We start from the raw sequence: 18,306 nt of genomic DNA, 5'->3' as shown, positions 1-18,306 counted from the left end.
ACACCCGATGGAAGAAGGAGAAGGCATGGCCTCCCATGAACCAGCCTAGTGCACAGAAGAGCTTGCATGTGCTCTTAGAACTTGTAATTCCACTTGCCAAAGTTCCTGGTTTCAGATTGATTGAGAGCTGTTAGTCTCAAGCAAATGTAAGCAGCAAAATTTTCAGCTGTGCCTCAACCATCACATTTTTTGGTTGAACTGGGAATGTTAAATGAAGCTGCAGGATGGGGAGGTGATTGTCCCACTTCGCTCTGTGCTGCTGCAGCCTCACCTTGAGTTCTGGGAGCAGGTTTGGGCACCACAGTACAAGAAGTATCTAAAGCTGTAACAGAGCAGCCAAAGGAGGCCATGAGGATGGTGTAGGGTCTAGAGGGGAAGCCATGTGAGGAGTGGATGAGGGTACTTGTCCTGTTCAGCGTGCAGAAGAGGATACTGAGGGCAGAGCTCCTTGAGGGCTGCAGCTTCCTCCGGGAAGCAGCAGAGGGGCAGCACCGATCGCTGCTGTCTGTGACCAGTGACAGGATCCGAGGGAACGGCTGAAGCTGTGCCAGGGGACGTTTAGGCTGGACGTTAGGAAAAGGTTCTTCACCCAGAGGGTGGTCGGGCATTGGAAAAGGCTCTCCGGGGAGGTGCTCACGGCCCGAACTTTGAGAGAGCGCAAGGAACGTTCGCAGAGGACCCTCAAATACAGCACGGGCCGCGAGGGCCGCCCAGCGGTGTCAGGATGGCCGAGCGGTCTAAGGCGCTGCGTTCAGGTCGCAGTCTCCCCTGGAGGCGTGGGTTCGAATCCCACTTCTGACAACGGGTAGCTTTTTGCATTAGGCTCGCCCGCAGTTCATTCGTTCATTGCTTTTAATTTCGTGCGTTTGTTCCGTTGCGGTTTTTTTTTCCGCCTTCCCCAGCCAAAAGCGGCCGCCGGGCGGCGCAAAAGTAGCTGTCAGAAGTGGGATTCGAACCCACGCCTCCAGGGGAGACTGCGACCTGAACGCAGCGCCTTAGACCGCTCGGCCATCCTGACCTGCCGGTGTTTCGCCTCCTGTGGCCACGTCCCATCGAGATCTCAGCCGGGCGGTTGTGTCCGGTCCCTGCCGGGACACCCCGCGGACAGCACCGGGCCCAGCCCTGTGTCACGGTCTGCATTAACGACCTGCGTGACGGGACCCTCGGCACGTGATACCAAACTGGGAGCAGTGGCTGAGAGTCCAGAGGGTCCTGCTGCCCCTCAGAGGGATCTGGACCGGCCCGAGATACGGGCTGACAGGAATCTCCTGGAGTGGAGGGTGATGAGGCACTACGCAGATTGTCCAGAGAAGCTGTGGCTGCCCCGTCCCTGGAAGTGTTCAAGGCCAGGTTGGAGCAAGGCCAAGGGCTTGGAGCAACCTGGTCTAGTGGAAGGTGTCCCTGCAAGGCAGGAGGTTGGAACGAGGTGCTTTAAGATCACTTCCAACCCAAATTATTCCAGGCTTTAACAAGGAGACGCGTGTCGCCCGGGCCCCGCAGACGATCAACGTCAGGCACCAGGACGCGCTGGGGGCCACCAAATGTCGCCGGTGGGCACCGAGCAGGACACGGCTGCACAGAATGCTCGCGGTGGCCCGGGCTGCTCCAGGCAGAGCATCGCCAGGATGCGGGGAGCGGGGGCTGGCACGGCGGGGGCCGCCCTGTGTCGGCAGTACCCCGGTACGGGACACACCGGGACACACCGGGACACACCGGGAGTGCAGCGCGGCGCCGGGCGCAGGTTCCGCCGCACGCCCCGGGGTGGCGGGGCGGGGGCAGCCGCGGGCTCAGCCCGGCCGCCCCGGACCCACCCGCGCCCCGCCCGCGGAGGGGCCGTCCCGGGGCCGTCCCGGGGCCGGTGCGCGGCATGGCGGGGCTGCCCGGCGCCCGGAGCGCCTCCCCGGGTTCCCCCCCGGCCCTGGACGGCTCCTTCTTGCTCTCGCCGCTCGGGGGCTGATGGGCGCCCAGGCCGTGAGTACCGGGGAGGGGGCACAGCGGAGGGGGGAGGGCATCACCCACTTTGGCGCTTTTCTTCGGCTGGAAACAGCCCGGGGTCCCTTTGGCTGCCACTCCGACCCCATCTCCGCTGTCTAACCCTAGCTAATCCCCAACCCCAAGACAGTGCAGCCCCTTCTCTCATCCTTCCCTCTGTAAAGCCAGAGGAAAATTCGGATTCTTGTGCTCACACCCCTTGCCGGTGGTAACTCCGCTCAGTACATGGTGGTTCCCAGTGCCAGGCACGGGCTGATCCGTGCCGACATCTCCGCAGGGCACAGCCGGTGGGTCGGGGGTGTGTGAAGCACAGTGACTCCAACTGAGGTGTGCTGGGGTTGCTCGTGGGGCTCTCACGCTCCCTGAAACACTCCCAGCTGTCCAGGCTGTCCTCCCAGGCTTTGGCGGCTGCTCTCAGAAGAGCCCAAGGGTCTTTGCAGCGTCAAACCGAGCAGCAGCATCACCTCCCCGTTGCTTCAGCGGGCAACCACAATAATCTCCCGCTGGTACTCTCCCCGGGACGTCGGGTGCCACATGAATGCAAATTGGTGGGTGTTCAGCTGCCTACGGTGCTGCACCGCCGCGTGGGAGCCTGTTCGCTCGTCCCCTCTCCTCGGGGCAGTGTTGTGGGGGCAGCAGTGGGATGTGCCCCGAGCAGCCGCTGGGGAACAGCTGGCACAGACCTGGCTCCTGGCTCCAGATTCCAACCCCTGGGCATGGCTGAGCTGGTGGTGACGCAGGGACAAATGCTCAGGGAAGGGGCCGGGAAGGATGCTGGGGGTGCCTTGTAGGAGCGTCAGGAAAGAGAGGTGGAAGCAAGACAAGCAGCAGAGACCTTTCAACTCTGCAGCTGGTCCCACCTCTCCAGCCCCTTGCCTAGGCCAGACTGTTAAACAGGCGCCTGCTTTCCCTGCCAGCAGCCAGAGCAGGGCAGCTCACACGTGCCACCTCTCACTCTTGCAGGAGCCCCCTATACATGTTTCTCCCCAGCACATATTTTGTGATCACGAGTGTCAGAAATGGATGAGACAGACAAGGAGGCATTGTCGGGGCGGTCGAGCACCAGGGCGTTGGATGTGGGCAGGACAAAGGCTGTTGTGTTTCCTCATGACAATAAGTGGTGTGGGCTTACACAGGGGCAGAGCGGCTTTCCAAGGAGCCCTTCTCCTGCCAAGTGTGCTGCTGCTTTCCTGGAGTGAGGGGAACCCAGCTGCTCTTGGTGCTGGTGTGCCTGGGCTTGTGATGTTCTGTGTTTCACCTGCAGGAACCAGCCCCTGAACATGTTCCCTGTTTCACCCCACAGGTGCTCGGTTTACTGGTGTGGTCTCTCATCGCCGCCACAACGTACCACCTGCACGCGGCGTATGGCTGGGTGATGTTTGTGTCCCTCTTCTTCTGGATTCTAACACTCCTTTTCTTCGTGACTTACCTCCTGCAGCTTCATCAGAAGTTCTACATGATCCCCTGGCCCCTTGTGGTGTGTAGCCAAGAGGGAGTGAGGGGGGATCCCAAGAGGGAAACATCTTCGAACGATAGTCTGGGAAGGCTTCAGGCTCTTCTGGGCTGATGGAGCAAAGTCCCCTGCACTTTGCACAGTGACATTGTTTCATTCTGCTCCTCAATTGCTTTGAAAATGCTCAAACCAGAAAGTCCTGTGTCAATCCAGAAAGTTACAGCCACCAACTGCTGCAGTTGTGGTGTCATCCAAAAACCTCCCAACACAACCTGGGGAGCATTTAATGTGTTCTCCTGGGGAATGGGGAGGAATGTGAACCTGAGCCTTTTGCTCCTGTCTCATCCCAGCAGGCATGAGCCTGAGCCCAGACCTCACAACCTCCTCTTTGCTTTCCCCAGCTGATGATCTACAACGCTGTGGCCACCGTGCTGTACATCACCGCCTTCGTGACGTGCGCGGCTGCTGTGCAGCCGACGTCCTGGCGGCAGTGGGACTACAACCGCAGAGCTGCCGCCTCCGTGAGTACTGGCGGGCAGGGGAGGGCCGAGGGGCTGGGGCAGCCACCGCGGTCACACGTGGCATCTGCTCCTTTTGCAGTTCTTTGCCTGTGTCACGATGATCACCTATGGGGTGAGCACCTTCCTCAGCTTCCGCGCCTGGAAAGGGCTCGGCAGCAACGCGGCCACCAGCCAAGTGACTGACCACGCGTAAGGAGTGGACAGCAAAGCCCAGCCACGGGCCCCCCTGCGCCAGCTTGTACCAGGCTTGGTGGCTTGGAGCCTCATGTGCCACCAGGGCTCGTTTTGGGACCAGCCTGTGTGGGCAGTAGTGGTCAGCACTGGCTCACATGGATGCTGCCCTGTGGTTTCCGATGATGCTTCCAGCTGATGTGCCCACAGCACAGCCCCACCAGCATCGCCACTGGGGCTCGCTGGGGCTGCAGCTCCTGCTCATCCCTGGGGGTCATCTGGATCCTCACTGGAGCAGCTCCACTGAGGGGGCTCAGCCAATTTGGCACAGTCCAGTACTAAAATTCACTAACCCAAGCCCAGGCTCTCCTCTCTGCTCATTCACAGCTACAGTGTAAGTAATTGCAGTTAACGGGGTGCAGAAACAGTGGCAGAGCTGGAAGATGGGAGAAGCAAAGGAAGCAGTCATAACTGCTCTTGTATTGATTTCTAACAATTTGAATATAAATTTTATGCTTTAAATAAAAACATTCCTAAATCCAGCACTGGATTCTGTCATGAGAAAACTTGTCTTGTGAGGAGGCAGCACATACAGCACAGCAGGGACAGCAGAGATGTCACTGCAGAGGTGACGGTCCCTTCCCACTCCATGTGGGTTTTAGCCCATGTGGGCTATGGAAGGAACAAGTCCACAGGGTTCACCTCTCATTGCTTTATGCACACACACGCTCAGAGTGTGCATCCAAGACCACAAGAATACGAACAAGGTGCCAAGGCTTTGATCACTCCCTCTTCCTGGCTCAGCACCACACACTCCCGAGTTCACCTAATTAACCAGCAAGTCAATTTTGCCCATTAGCTGCAGGTCATTTTCAGAAATTACAATCAAGTCTGCAAAAGCTCTGGGAACACAGGTAGGATCAGCACCTTGGGAGAGGGAAGAACCATGCTGCTCCTCCCATGCTGCAGAACACATATTTCACCTTTTGGGTGTTTGTCAGAACGGGAAGTGATGCCCAGCCAGGCAGAGCAGCTTTTCCTTTCACACCGTTCTTGTACAAAGTAGTAAAAGTAGCTTCAGTGAGTTCAAAAGCTGGTGCAAGGTGAGCTACACTGCAAATCTTACTGCATGCTCTGCATGGGAGAGGTTTCACCAGGTTGTCTGCAGAGGCAGACTCAGGAAATGGAACTGCATTGTTGGAAGGTGAGAACTGAAAATGAACTGGACACATGGCATTGGCCCATGACAGATCTGCCTTTATTTGGTTGTCAGTGAGTAAATCAAGGGTCAAATTTCCACAAATATGAATATATAGACATACATATAAATCAGGAACAGTAAGGAAATAAAAAAATAAAATTAATAAAAATAAACATGGGAGGTCACTATTGAATTCCATAATCTAAAGAGAAAGTTTACCTATAAACGCTGATAAAGGACACCAGTCTCAGCTTTCCAAACTCTGACATGTTCCAAATTAGTTTTGTTAGCATTCCTCCAGATTCAACTGCATCACTAGGCAACTGAGGCTGCAGAATCTGCATCTCTCTGGGAAGGACGTGACCAAAGAAACGATGTGCTGTTCCTATAAAGCAGCTGATGGCTGATCAGCATGAGTTCTGCCTTGGCACCTTGCAAACTACTTCCCTGCACACACTGACTTCTCAGTTAAAACCACAGCCTTGAGAACTGAGCACCTTTTATTGCCTGAGGCCAGGCTGGATGGGATTGTGAGCAACCTGGTCTAGTGGAAGCTGTCCCTGCCCATGGCAGGGGGGTTGGAACTGGATGATTTCCAGTTAAACAATGGTGCTGCAAGAATAGAAGGAATAAACTGTTCTGTGTTCAGCAGACAGGACAAAGAACAATGAGCTCAAACTGCAGCTCAGACACTTTATATCAGAGTTCAAAAAGCTCCCTGCAGCAGCAGCAGGAGCAGCTGGGCACTGCAGAAAATGGCCCAGACAAACCACAGCGGCTTCTAAGATCCTGGCAGACACGTTAGGAGAAGTTTGGGTAGAGCTGGGAAAGGGAAAGCTGCCTCTCCCAGTCTCTTCCATCCATTTTGTAAAAGGGTATAAAACTCCAGAAAGCTTTGATTTCACCCCCTTGAGAGGGGCCCACAATCCTGGCCCTGCCCACACACCCACCGCCCTCAGAGTCGATGTGGAGCCGAGTCCCCACCCCTCCGTCCCAGCCGTCTCTTGGGAATGGCTGCCTTTCACCTCTGAAATCTTAGTAGACCTTGCTTAAAATACAACAGAACTCCCTTCAGAATGACTTGTTTAATGGTTTAATGAAGTCACCACTAACGCACTGCTTAAATCCAGACTTCGACCTTCTTTTTCCTACAAACATGGAAAAAAAGAGAAATCCATGACTCCATGCTGTTTTGCAATGAGCATTTAAGAAAATGAAACAGGCAATACATTCTCTGCTTGCTGCATCAAATCAAGAGAAAATTACATGTTACTTGAGCATGTGTGATTGAATGTGAGTCCAACAAGATTGTGCAGGAATCCCTGGGGTGAGGGGGCTGTCTGTCCATGTCAGAGCAGAGTCTTGCTCACATCTGGTTCGGAATGCTGTGCCGGTGGCTCAGGGATCTACTGAAATCTGGCTCCTGTCATTTGCCTCTTAGGACACCCCAATCTGCAAATCCCATCTGAAACTCCTCCTGCTGCTGACACATGGACTGACTCTTTCTCTTCAGCCTGTCCCCATTTCCACAAAATTCACAGGGATGGGGAAGGGGCAGAGGCATAACCACAACTGTGACGCTTTTGGTCCTTGTCGAACAGGACTGGACAGACACTGGAGAGCACTGATTTTCATTTTGCCAGGAAAAATATCATCCAAAAACCTTAGCAGTTTTGCTAAGCACAGAGAGGAGAAAACAAATGAAAGAGGCTTAAAAAGCTAATTTTGGATAGACTAGGGATAAAAAATAAAAAAAAGATACTGTAGAATCAGAATGGCCAAGGAGCGAAAGGATCTCTGGAGGCCATCTGGGCCAAACCCCAGGCTCAAGCAGGGCCACTCAGGACCATGTCCAGACAACTTGAGAATATCTCCAAGGATGGAGACTCCACACCCTCTCTAGGCAAGGAAGCTCTGACAGTGCTCAGAGACCTTCACAGTGAAAAAGTGTTCCCTTCTGTTCATTTGGAAAACAATGTTCACAGATGCAGGAAGTGTGGTGTTCCTGAAGAGCTGCTCACATGCCAGCTTCATTCATGTTTTCTAGAAATTATTAAATGTGCAGTTTGAGTTTAAAAAGGCACTCAGTGAAGTAATTTTTCTTTTGACTCTGGTAGAGCCTTTGATTAAATACTGTAACCTACTGTAGTAACTCTACCTTCGGCACTCTCAGGTGGAGCTACACAAAATCAACAGCTACTGTGCCATTGAAAATAAACAATGTGATATACTCACAGCTCTGTATTCCAAGAACATTTCTTTGAAAGCCAGAAAGTCTGTGAATGTGAGAAGCAGATCAAATATGTCACCTGGCATTTCATCTTTGTGTTGTCTACAGAGAAAAGAAGTTGGGGAGTGAGAAAATTGTGTGAGAAAAAATTGTTATTTTAAAATGGTACAAGGTCAAAAAAGGACAAGTAGAACTGTATCAGTATTTAAACAAGAATGTTACTGCAGGTTATCATATAGCAAAACTGCAGCCAAATATTACCATGCATTATTTCCAATCCGACTACATTATTACATTTATCTACATCTAAGACCTAAGAGTATCACATCAGTCCTTGAAAACCAAACCTGTTTATTTAAGAAGCATTACAAATTAAACAGATTCAAATATTTTAAGATACTCAGCTCCCAATTACACTTGATTTTCTTATTCAAGGGGAAAAACAGTGATCTTTCAAAAACAATCTCTTCATGAAGCTGGTTAAGCTAAAATGACCTGATGCAAAATCTGAACACAAACCAAACTCTTCTCTGAATGCTCCATACAAAAATTGCAATGAAAGAATTTAACCACATGACTGAAACACCACCAGGCTACTGAAGTGGCTGGAAGAAATAAACAAGACCCAGCCTTTTAAGGGTCTGGCTTCAAAGTGACAAGAAATATGAAAATCCTCCAGTGCTCTCATTCCAATTTCTCTTCCTACCCCTTGGGACCCAATATATTTTAGCATGACAATTCAGAAATTTAGAGTAGCAGGACATGCTGAAGGCAAGAAAAGTGATCAGCCACTGCCTGTGTGAACACTTCTTTTTTTAAGTTAAAGTGGAACCAGTATCTAAGGGGAGAACAGTCAAACCTAAGCTTTAGATAAAAAGAAATAACTGAGAGGCACATAAGCCACCCCTCAGCCAAAAGCAAAGCAGAGACTTACTGCAATGAGACTGTGAAAGCAACCATATCAAACCCACGAATCCGATCAAGCAACTTCTCTTCAATGTATTTCTCTACTAAAGAGATCTGAAAAAAAACCCAGACAAACCACCCCAATAAGATCACAACAGATTTCAGAAGCAGATTTCAAACAGCATCCTTACACTGACACCTTCTTGACACTCTGCATCATCCTCACTGGGCACAACTGCAGATTCCTCAGTGGGTGCTGCTGGTTCTGTTCTCACACCAGCCCTGAGGCACAGAGCTGCACATTGTTTGCTGGGGATATTGGTGAGAACAAACACTGACTATTTGTATTTACATTTGTATTTAGGAAAAAATTATTTTCAACTGATTTAATGGTACTGAATAGTAAACTGGTTTAGTTTATTGATTATGCTTTGCATGAAGGATGTGATTGAATTATCCTGTACAAGATATACTACAACTGGAAAAGAAGAAACTTTGCACACATGCTAAACACATTATTTACTACAGCAATAGGCTAAATTTCTGTTCAAGGGAGCTACACAACTTACAAAATATCTCTAGAAAATTTTGTATGAAACAAAAAAAGAAAGGAACCTAAAGCCTCAGGAAAAACCTTTCTTGCTTGCAGATCATGGCTGTGCTTCTGAAGGAGACAGGAATCATGTTGGGATCTGCTCCATGTAAGCCAGCATTTTATAAAGGGAAAACTATATAAAGATAAAAAAGCAATACACAAGAAAAATAGGAAAAGGCATCTTACATATTCATTAAAAATGTCAGTATAGATGAGCTTGTTTTCTTCTGAGTCATCAAACTCCTGGTAGTGCTTCTCCAAAAAATTCCTCTGTATTAACTGGAAATCATCATCTGACAACAACAACAGAAATGCAGCACAGTTACAAGTTTGGTCATTCTTTCTGTAACACAAACCCACATTCACTGATCCTCTGCTTCCCTGCTGTAACTACAGAGCCCTGCACATGTGCAGAGTTCATCACATCAGCACCGCAGCTGCTGCCAAACCACCACTTCTGACCCATCTCTGGGAGGACACAGGCTGCTGGTGAAATATTACCAAAACAGTCCTCCTGCTCTACATTTATTAATAAAGTTATTTATTCAGAACCTCTTTTTGCTCTGACTCTAAAGTCAGCAAAACATCTGTATTTTTTATTAAGTGAATACCTCTTCCCTACAAGAACTCAATGTTTTTCCCTTTGAATTTACAAATATTAGTGAAACTCCCAGATTAATTTCCAACTGCCAAAGAATTTTTTTCCAGTTGTGGAAGAAAATAAGAGTAAAAATTAACATGGGAGGTCACTATTGAATTCCACAGAACAGGTCTGAAGAGAAAGTTTACCTATAAACACTGGTAAAGGACACCAGTCTCAGCTTTCCAAACTCTGACATGTTCCAAATTAGTTTTGTTAGCATTTCTCCAGATTCAACTGCATCACTAGGCAACTGAGGCTGCAGAATCTGCATCTCTCTGGGAAGGACGTGACCAAAGAAACGATGTGCTGTTCCTATAAAGCAGCTGATGGCTGATCAGCATGAGTTCTGCCTTGGCACCTTGCAAACTACTTCCCTTCCCCACAGCCTTGAGAACTGAGCACCTTTTATTGCCTGAGGCCAGGCTGGATGGGATTGTGAGCAACCTGGTCTAGTGGAAGCTGTCCCTGCCCATGGCAGGGGGGTTCAGTGATCTTTAAGGTCCATTCCAACCCAAAACATTCTGTGATTCTATCACCATCTTCGTGCTTTAAGGCTGGATACAAAGAAGTAAGGTTCCCCATTCTTGCAGCTTTCAGTGCTGGAACAGCACCAACTCTCAGTCTGCAGCTCAGACACTTTATATCAGAGTGCAGACGGCTCCCTGCAGCAGCAGCAGCTGGGCACTGCAAAAAACTGCCCAGACACACCATGGTGGCTTCTAAGAACATCCTGACAGACAAATTAGGACAAGTTTGGGCGGAGCTCGGGAAGGGAAGGTATCTTTCACAGTGTTTTCCATAAAAATCCCAGAAAGCTTTGATTTCTCTGTGAGATGCACAAGCATCTTTACTGTTTCTCTAAGAAGCAGTGTACTGCAGTGATGTGGAGAATAATTTTCAGGAGTCATAAGCACACAGAAGACTTTTATGTATATTTTTACTACATTGCCAGGTTAGGTGTTCATGGGAAGAAAGGAAGGAAAGCTTCCACGAAGCAGACAGGAGCTATTTTAGCTCTGCTGGCTAATTAATAGAAGAGCAGCTGGCAACATGTTTAGCAGCTCTGTTGTTGTCTGTACCTACTTGCAGACCTTACCCATTATGATATCCTCCAGATAGCCAACAACTGCATCAAACTCATCAGAAGTGGTGGAGCTGAAAGCAAAGGAAGACAGAACTGCATATATTTTGACTGCAGCAGAAATTAAAGTCAAAATTAAAAAGTGTTAACAAAAGCCTAAGTACAAATAAACCCAGTAACTACAAGATAACTGAAAAACTTCCTAGTTTCAACCTACAAAATAATCCATGGCACTGATGAGAAGACTGCTCCATGGAGATTCTCATCAGGCCTCTACTCTATTTCCTCCCAGTAAGGTGCCTAACTGCAAGGAAGAATAAATGTTGTTTTACTGGCATTACTGTCAAGATAATTCTAGTTCTGCTGCAAAAGAATGTAAAGAGTGTAATTAGAACAGCAAATTAAGCCTTTTCCAACCCACAAATCCCAGCTGCTACCAGTTTCCCTTCTCTTTCCTGCATTAACTGCACATGGTGATCACAGACCTGTAGACACTCTAGAGAATATTTTGAAATATTTGGTCTTGTGGAACCACTTAAACTGAATGTATACACAAGTACTACATAACTGAAGAACTTAAATATTGTTATTATGCAAGAAACATCCTCTTGTGCCCCAAATAAATGGGAGACTCTCCTAAGATTATTCTATCATGAGCAAATATTAAACACCATTATGGATCTGAAGTCATCCAGGGAAGAAACCCTTGGTACAAGCATCAGGAGTCTGGATCTATTATTGTGCAACTTGTTCAGACACAGTAAATAATCCACAGGATGTCTTTGGCATTCACAGCTCATCTTTAATGGGAGATGAACTCTTCCTATATTCTCCAAGAGATGAAAGACAAGCTTTTCTCACACGAGGGTAACAAGTCTCAAAGAAACAGGGACATTTGTCCTTAAGAAAAAAAATTAGCCTCGATCAGTGAAAGCACCATTTAAATTCAATTGAATGTTTCTTTCTCATCAGTAAACAGAACAGGATAGCCCTTCAAAGTTTTGAAAAGCTCATTAAAGTTACTGCTATTAGAGACTACTCCAGTGAAATTAATCCAACAGTAGTTTAGCCGACAGTTTACCTATAATCAGGCTCGCTCTGATCAGGAAAAATTAAGAAACCTTTGATTTAAAAAGGCGTCAGCTCAGCGAACGATATCCTAGCAACAACATTCCTGATCCTGGGAGATGAGCGGAGCCAAGGCAAGGCCTGGAAGAGCCCACGAGAGGGCGGCACAGGGCCGGGAGCGGGGCTGGCCCGGCCCGGCCCAGGGGACACACCCGGGCAGCTCACCTGGCCTCAGTGCTTCCCTTGGCATGCGGGCTTTGCTATGCATAATTTCCACTCTTTTTTCCCCCTCCAAATAAATGCTACTGCTAGTTTTATAGCTTATCCTAACAGCAACAGAAAAAGTGTTAATTTAAACCCTGGTTTAAGTCCGTGCAAATAATGGAATTTTAACTGTTCCAAAAGACACCAGTTCCATCTCTTTATACAACACACGTGCATCCGCACACCTACAGAGACACGTGCTCACCAACCCTGTGGTTTAATTCACCTCATCATCCCCAGTTTGGGCCAGCACAACCTGTGCCGCTGAAGCAGCCCTGGCATGGGGCCATTTGTGAGAGTCTGAGGCTGAAAGAGTTAAATCCATGCATGACAGAGGCACAGTCACACATCCCCTTCTGCCACAACTCTTAGGAGAAGGGTATGGCAGACACTTGTGGGATGAAGAAACATTTAGAATCTGCCAGTGTGAAATTTGGTTGAGGTCACCTGTGAATGGTCTCAGGTTTAGAAGGAGGGCACTCAAACACAGAGGAAGAGTCTCCTCCCAGGATGAACGACATAAGACAACAAACACTCTTGAAAAGGAGAAATTCTGAATTTAAAATGAACACCGGAAAAAGCAACTTCCAAGCCTTTCAGCTTGCTCTGATCCCTCAGCAGTGGTACCCAGTGCTACACTGACCACAGTGATATTTAGTTCACCTAACTCTGCACTGATGTTATTTCCTCTTGCAGCTTTGCATTCTGCACCTTTGTTCTCCTGAGGCAGAATCTACTCATCAGCATGGTGTAAGTTCATTCGTGTAATTATATTCCTATTAAGATATTTTAATTAGCAATTAGCTTATTGAAAATCTGACACATGAGAATGTAGCATACTCACGTGGCTACACCCAAACTTTCTCCATCAGAAGTCTCCATTGTTCCTGCCTAGCCAGAGTGGAAGAGATAATCTGTATGTTGCTGCTTGCTGTTAGTGGTTATTTCTTCTTTTTGACCAAAGTGCTAAGGAATAACACGACTTAGTGTTAATACAAATTCAATTGCTAAATTACCATACATTTCCCAAAGAGCAAATCAGGAGATAAATTTTAATTTTTAAATATAGGAATTCCAACATCACATTCTTCCAAAGTTACTTCTACTACTTTTCTGTAATAACCCAAATTCTCTAGAAACTTTTTCTAAAATGCAACCAGTCCCTATAAAGGGGTTTCGGGTCAGCTCTACATCTTTTCTCCTGAAACATCTATGGCTATTATAGAACTGAAGCCAGGTAAGATGAAAGTGCCACCCTGCTCCAGTGTGTCCCAGACCCGGCTCGCAGGCCAGGCTTTGGACAGCGATCCCAGGGGCTGTGTCCCGGCCGGACGCTCGGCCCGTGGCTGTCAGCAGATGCCGATCCACGCCGGGAACAGGGCACACGCACCCCGGGGCCGCTGGCGATGGGAACCCGCTGGATGGGAACTCTCGCCACCCTCGCCGGGCTGTACCCACCGCCGGCCCTCGGAGCAGCCCCGGGGCACCACCGCGAACACGGCAGGGGGAAAAGCCCCGTCCCTCCCCCGGCACCCAGTCCGCCTCTCTCCCTTTCCTCAAAGGGACCCAGGACAGCGGGCCGTCACTCTCCCTTCTCCACAAAGCGCCTCGGCAGTGGCATCCCCCCGTTCCCCGGGACCGCGGCCCCGCGCCCCCCGCCCGCACTCACTGCCCTCAGGCCGGCGCGGAGCCCCCTCCCCTCGGGCCGTCTCCTGGGGAACGCGCTCTTCCGCCCCGCCCGCAGCCAATGGCAGCGCGGCTCCGGCGCGCTGGGCCCGCCCCCGGCCCGCCCGGCCAATCAGAGCGCGGCGGGGGGCCGCGCGGGAAGGCGGGGCCGCCGCCATGGCGGGCTGGGGGAGCGCGTCCTGGGCGGGCCGGGTCCCGGCCTGCGGGGCGGACAGTGAGACAGCGGTACTCGCTTGGGAGTGGCGTTTTAGTAAAAGGGGTTTCTCATCAGAGAGTAGAGCTCCGAGGGTTGGGGACAGCACGCAGCTGCTGCAGCCCAGCGATCAGTGCGATGACCTGGGCCGCCCCGGCACGAATATTCCACCCGAGCGCATACAGGGGCCCCGCTCTCACCAGGACAGGAATTAAAGAACAACAAACAGCCTTCAGGATGTTTTTATTGTTGAATGGACAACTTTGCTACAATTCATTTCCCCCGATGAGGGCCTGTGGAGTCACCACCTCCCATCCCTCTCCCCAAAGCCATGGGGAGGGGAGGGAGCAATGGTGACACCGCACTTGTCATGGAGTATCCAGCTTGACAAAGGTGCCCTCGGCGTGGATGGCGGCAGAAAGCCAGTCAAAGTGTACAGTCTTTCCCTTTGTGAAATGAACAGGACAGTTCTCTGCTTCTCTGCAACACAGCTCCCTCCTCTGCCACCATTGGCTTCCTCTGCCCAGCACCAGCTGCATGGAAGACGGTCTGGGGCAAAATTTTCCAAAGCGTTCACATCTTTTCCACAAAGAACACAGGCACTTAGTCCCATGTCCACAAAGACAGAGGGGCTCTAAGGTCACCTCCAGTCCAAGGGGACAGCAGATGCCTAGAAGCCATTGTGGACTTGGGCCTGAAGACCTTAATCTCATAGAGCAGTTGATACAAAGTAGGAGTCCTAGGCACTTCTGAAAATTTTACCTCAGTTAATCCTGGCCAGGGAAACCAAAGCCCTGAAGTTACTAGACTCTAGTAAGGCAGAGTTCAAAATGGTTCTGTCCCACCTCTTCCCTAAAGTATGATTTGTAACTTTATACCTTAGGGATAAAAACTGACCATTGCATTTGGAAGTGCTTAAAACTTCATTTCAAGTGACCCTTGTGGCAGTGATGGCAGTCATGTTTGCTCATTGAACACTGAGCTGGAAGGGACTCAGCCCTGACTGAAAACATGGATACAGCAAAACATTGTAAAGTACAGTCAGCGAGGAAATGAGATCCCTGTGGCACAGATTTGCCAGTCTGACTTTAATCAAACCAGGCATCCAAGGTGGAAGAGAATCCACATTTTAGCAAAAACACTAATGAGCACTCTGCTTCTGAATCCAGTCTACATTTGGACAAAAGTCAACATAAAAATGATGGACAGAACTTTCCTAATTCACACATGTCTGGATGAAGTTCAGCACCCTTGAGTTAGCAAAGGCAGAAGGTGAAAGGAGTTGCTAGAGAGCTGGGTTCTGGAACCTGTGTGCAGAGATCCCAGCTCCTACGGAGGTCAGTAGGAAGCCAGAGCACTCAGCAGGAAGAAGCAGCCTCAGCTCTGCTTTGTTAGCACTTCATAGTACAATAAAGATAATTAATGATTTTAAAAATAAGTTACATCACACCATGAGAATTCACTACAACAGCCTCTGCTGCTGAATCACTGCCAAGAAGTGGGATGGTTTTGGTGTAAGTTGTGTGTGAATTAGCAAAGTTCTACTATACAGACAGACTAATTTAAAAAAAAAATCAACTGGTGCAAGACTTGGAAGAGACCAAGTCATATCCTCAGTTCGTGCAAAATAAGCAGAACCCCACCGATTTTTGTGCTACTTCCCTGACACCAGCTGTGAACCCTGATTCCTTGTAGAAACCTAGTAAAAGTCAAGAGCTGCCTACCGAAGTGCATCCTTAACATACAAACATCACAAATGTGTAATTAAAGTGGAGCAGAGATTCCCACTGTATGATCCCTACCAAAAATAGGAAGTGTGGCCCAAACCTGCTCAGAGCAGGACTGACATGTGGCAAGCAAGGTGCATTTTTAAGGAGTTAAGAATAAGACTGAAACTGCTATCCAAATAACCTTGTTTTAAATAAACTGGTCCAGAATACTCCTCTAATATTTTAAGATATATTCACTTTGGAAAAATTGAGCTAACTTTCAAAAACAACACTGATTAAAAAAGATGTTTGATGATACCTTAAAAAATACCCAGAATATCAAATTAATTCCAGTCCAGCATTATAATTAGTTAAGAATCTCCTGAAAATTATAACCTCACCAAAAAATGTGGGTACTGAAGTTAAAAGCATCAGAAACATCATGTACTTGAAAATACCACTAATCTTTTAACGTTTTAAAAACAAATCAGAACATTCTTTGGAATTACCAAGTTATTAAAACCTGTGAGTTTCTCTACAGTCTCCACACTGTCTTTTCAAATCAGTCTGTGTACAGATTCAGTCTGTGAGCAGTTTAATATCGGAAAATACAGAGTCTCTGACCAGCAGGAGGCTACATTAAACAGGAAAACATTGGCATTCTTTTTTTTAGTACTGACTTCTGCCAAAAAAAGAGACTTTCGAGCACAAGACAGCACAGCCCTGTTTTAGGAAATACTTATTTTCTCTTCTTTTCTAAAATGCATTGTATGTGTACTTCCAGTGCAAATTTTTTCAGCACTTGTGACAGGCGAGAAGGAAAAGGGGAAGAAGAGACAACTCCCTCTGCTCTTGCTCGGAGGAACCAATAGCCATAGCTCCTGACTGCTGAAACCAGCTCCCATTGCTGGCAGCTGGAAATAGCTTATTAAAGATTTCGGTTTTAAGATTAACAGATTACAAGTTAGCATGAAATCTGGCCGTGGCTATGGTTCTGTGTGCATAAAGACTGGTTAGAGATGCTTTCCCCTTTCAGTATTGGTTGGAGTTCATTAAAAACAAGTCTGTGGTATTTCTCCACATGTGTCATGAAATGTGAGAGATCTGTCTGACTCGGGTTTGTATTTCCTGTCGACACAAAGGGCAGGTCTCCAGTTGCAAGGCACACTCCATGCACAGGTCACTGAAGGAGAAGAAAAATCAGTTAAAGCCTGCTTTTACAGTATGAAAAGCTAATCAACAACAACAAAATAATACAAGCACTAAGCAGTTCAGCCAGCCTGCCAGAGGCACAGTCAAGTTAAGTCCCTCAGTGTGGAGATTAGGCATTGCAAGTCAGGTGTGGATCCATTTACAGGCTTTGAGAGGAGCTCCTGCTGCTCAGCATCTCCCAGACCTGCAGCTGCTCCTGCAGTTGGTCGGGATCCCACTTCCCTGTGCTCATTAATCCTAGCACTCATGCTGGTCTGGAGAGCAGCAGCCCCAGTGCCCTGCAGCAACTTCTCCACTTCTTACTGGCACACACCAGGCACATCTCTTTTTAACTTTCCAGCATCTAGACACATGGCAAGATTCCTTCCATGAGTGCTCTAAAACCCTAAGGAATTGGGCTTAACTGGATTCATTTCCTAGTAGGCTGCTTAAAGGCAGGCAAGTGCTATTATGGTATAACTCGTACTGCTGTCTCATTTTTAGCTTTTAGAGGAATTTGTGACTTGAGACAATCCATCTGCTGAACATTTCATGAGTATGTGAGTATATTATGAATTTTCTGCACTCCTCACATGATCTGGATTTTGCAGCACCAGTATCAAGCACTAATCAGTAAAGCCTTTGACATCAGGGAATTAAGACTCAGTAGCCCAGGGCAGCACATAGATGTAGCCTCAATACTTCTCCAAACACACACAGAATTAGGGGTTCAATCTGCTCAGGTCTAGGGTGAGGGGAACAATGGGAATACTGTGTTTAACCTCTGCATGTCACATCCGTAAAAGGAGGGAAGGTTATTTCCTTTATCCTGGGGAATCAATCAAGATGAGCAGGGACTACATACGGCCTCATCTAAGCTGAATGTCACATGCACTTTTTCCTATTTCTTTGGTTTTGGGTTTTTTTAAGGTTTTACCTGTGTCCACACGGCCTGAGTTCTGTGTCTGCTACCTCATCACAGCAAAGTGTGCAGCAGTTCTCTCTGATACTCACTTGCTTCAGCAAAGCCAGGCGCCTGTGTCTGAAGGGAGAGAAACAGACCCCCTCAAAAATTCGTTTGACTCAAAGCAATAGATTCAAAACTATTCTGAGAATTGCATCAAGGCCAACATAACACCTGCCTGTGCTACACCACACTGCTGATAAACATCGATCACAACTTCCCACAAAAAAAGGCTTAACACACCCAGAGACCTGCAAAACAGTCTTTGCTTACCTATTCTGGTCTGTCAGAAAGGGACAAAGAGGGGATCAAATAACAATTCTCCTAGTTCCTGCAGCTGAACATTTAAAGAAATTGTTTTTTATACGTGGGTACTTCTAGGCCTTAAGAAAAAAACCCCAAGTAAATAAACCTCACAAACCCATGTATCAACAATAT

The 18,306-nt window shown here is 48.2% G+C and overlaps 3 protein-coding genes and 2 non-coding genes across 7 annotated transcripts in view; 2 read left to right on the top strand and 3 right to left on the bottom strand.

The window, feature by feature from the left end:
* The first annotated feature begins 718 nt into the window (after positions 1-718).
* Positions 719-801, top strand: TRNAL-CAG. The gene has a single exon. It is a non-coding gene; the product is annotated as a tRNA-Leu (tRNA).
* Positions 802-935: 134 nt separating this feature from the next.
* Positions 936-1,018, bottom strand: TRNAL-CAG. The gene has a single exon. It is a non-coding gene; the product is annotated as a tRNA-Leu (tRNA).
* Positions 1,019-1,830: 812 nt separating this feature from the next.
* Positions 1,831-4,679, top strand: LOC104691790 (plasmolipin). The gene is given in 5 exon segments (XM_010403453.2): positions 1,831-1,952; positions 1,955-1,971; positions 3,296-3,469; positions 3,847-3,966; positions 4,046-4,679. Coding segments are annotated over 5 exon segments (510 nt in total). The 5' UTR covers positions 1,831-1,867; the 3' UTR covers positions 4,160-4,679.
* Positions 4,680-5,373: 694 nt separating this feature from the next.
* LOC104691791 (ADP ribosylation factor like GTPase 2 binding protein) lies at positions 5,374-13,879 on the bottom strand. 2 transcript variants are annotated; one of them, XM_039558568.1, is made up of 7 exons: positions 13,795-13,879; positions 12,970-13,091; positions 10,809-10,867; positions 9,256-9,362; positions 8,503-8,588; positions 7,574-7,670; positions 5,374-6,486 (listed from the first exon to the last, which is right to left on the bottom strand). In XM_039558568.1, the coding sequence occupies exons 2-7, from the start codon at positions 13,005-13,007 to the stop codon at positions 6,424-6,426; spliced, it is 450 nt and encodes a 149-aa protein (XP_039414502.1). In that variant the 5' UTR covers positions 13,008-13,091; positions 13,795-13,879; the 3' UTR covers positions 5,374-6,423. The 2 variants fall into 2 exon arrangements, with proteins under 2 accessions (XP_039414502.1, XP_039414504.1); XM_039558570.1 differs by lacking the exon at positions 5,374-6,486 and adding an exon at positions 6,493-7,014.
* Positions 13,880-14,230: 351 nt separating this feature from the next.
* The window catches only part of RSPRY1 (ring finger and SPRY domain containing 1), a 35,799-nt gene continuing 31,723 nt past the window's right edge, over positions 14,231-18,306 (bottom strand). For both annotated transcript variants that reach the window (XM_039558397.1, XM_039558398.1), the window contains exons 15-16: positions 17,842-17,946; positions 14,231-16,896 (exon numbers count right to left, since the gene is read on the bottom strand). In XM_039558397.1, coding sequence (XP_039414331.1) covers positions 16,800-16,896; positions 17,842-17,946 — 202 coding nt within the window. In that variant the 3' untranslated portion in view covers positions 14,231-16,799. The remainder of the gene's footprint in view (positions 16,897-17,841; positions 17,947-18,306) is intronic.

This window comes from Corvus cornix, chromosome 11, assembly GCF_000738735.6.
Source record: "Corvus cornix cornix isolate S_Up_H32 chromosome 11, ASM73873v5, whole genome shotgun sequence".
Classification (NCBI taxonomy): Eukaryota; Metazoa; Chordata; class Aves; order Passeriformes; family Corvidae; genus Corvus; species Corvus cornix.
The sequence above is the reverse complement of the archived record's forward strand: the minus strand, read 5'-3'. Positions and strand labels throughout refer to the sequence as shown.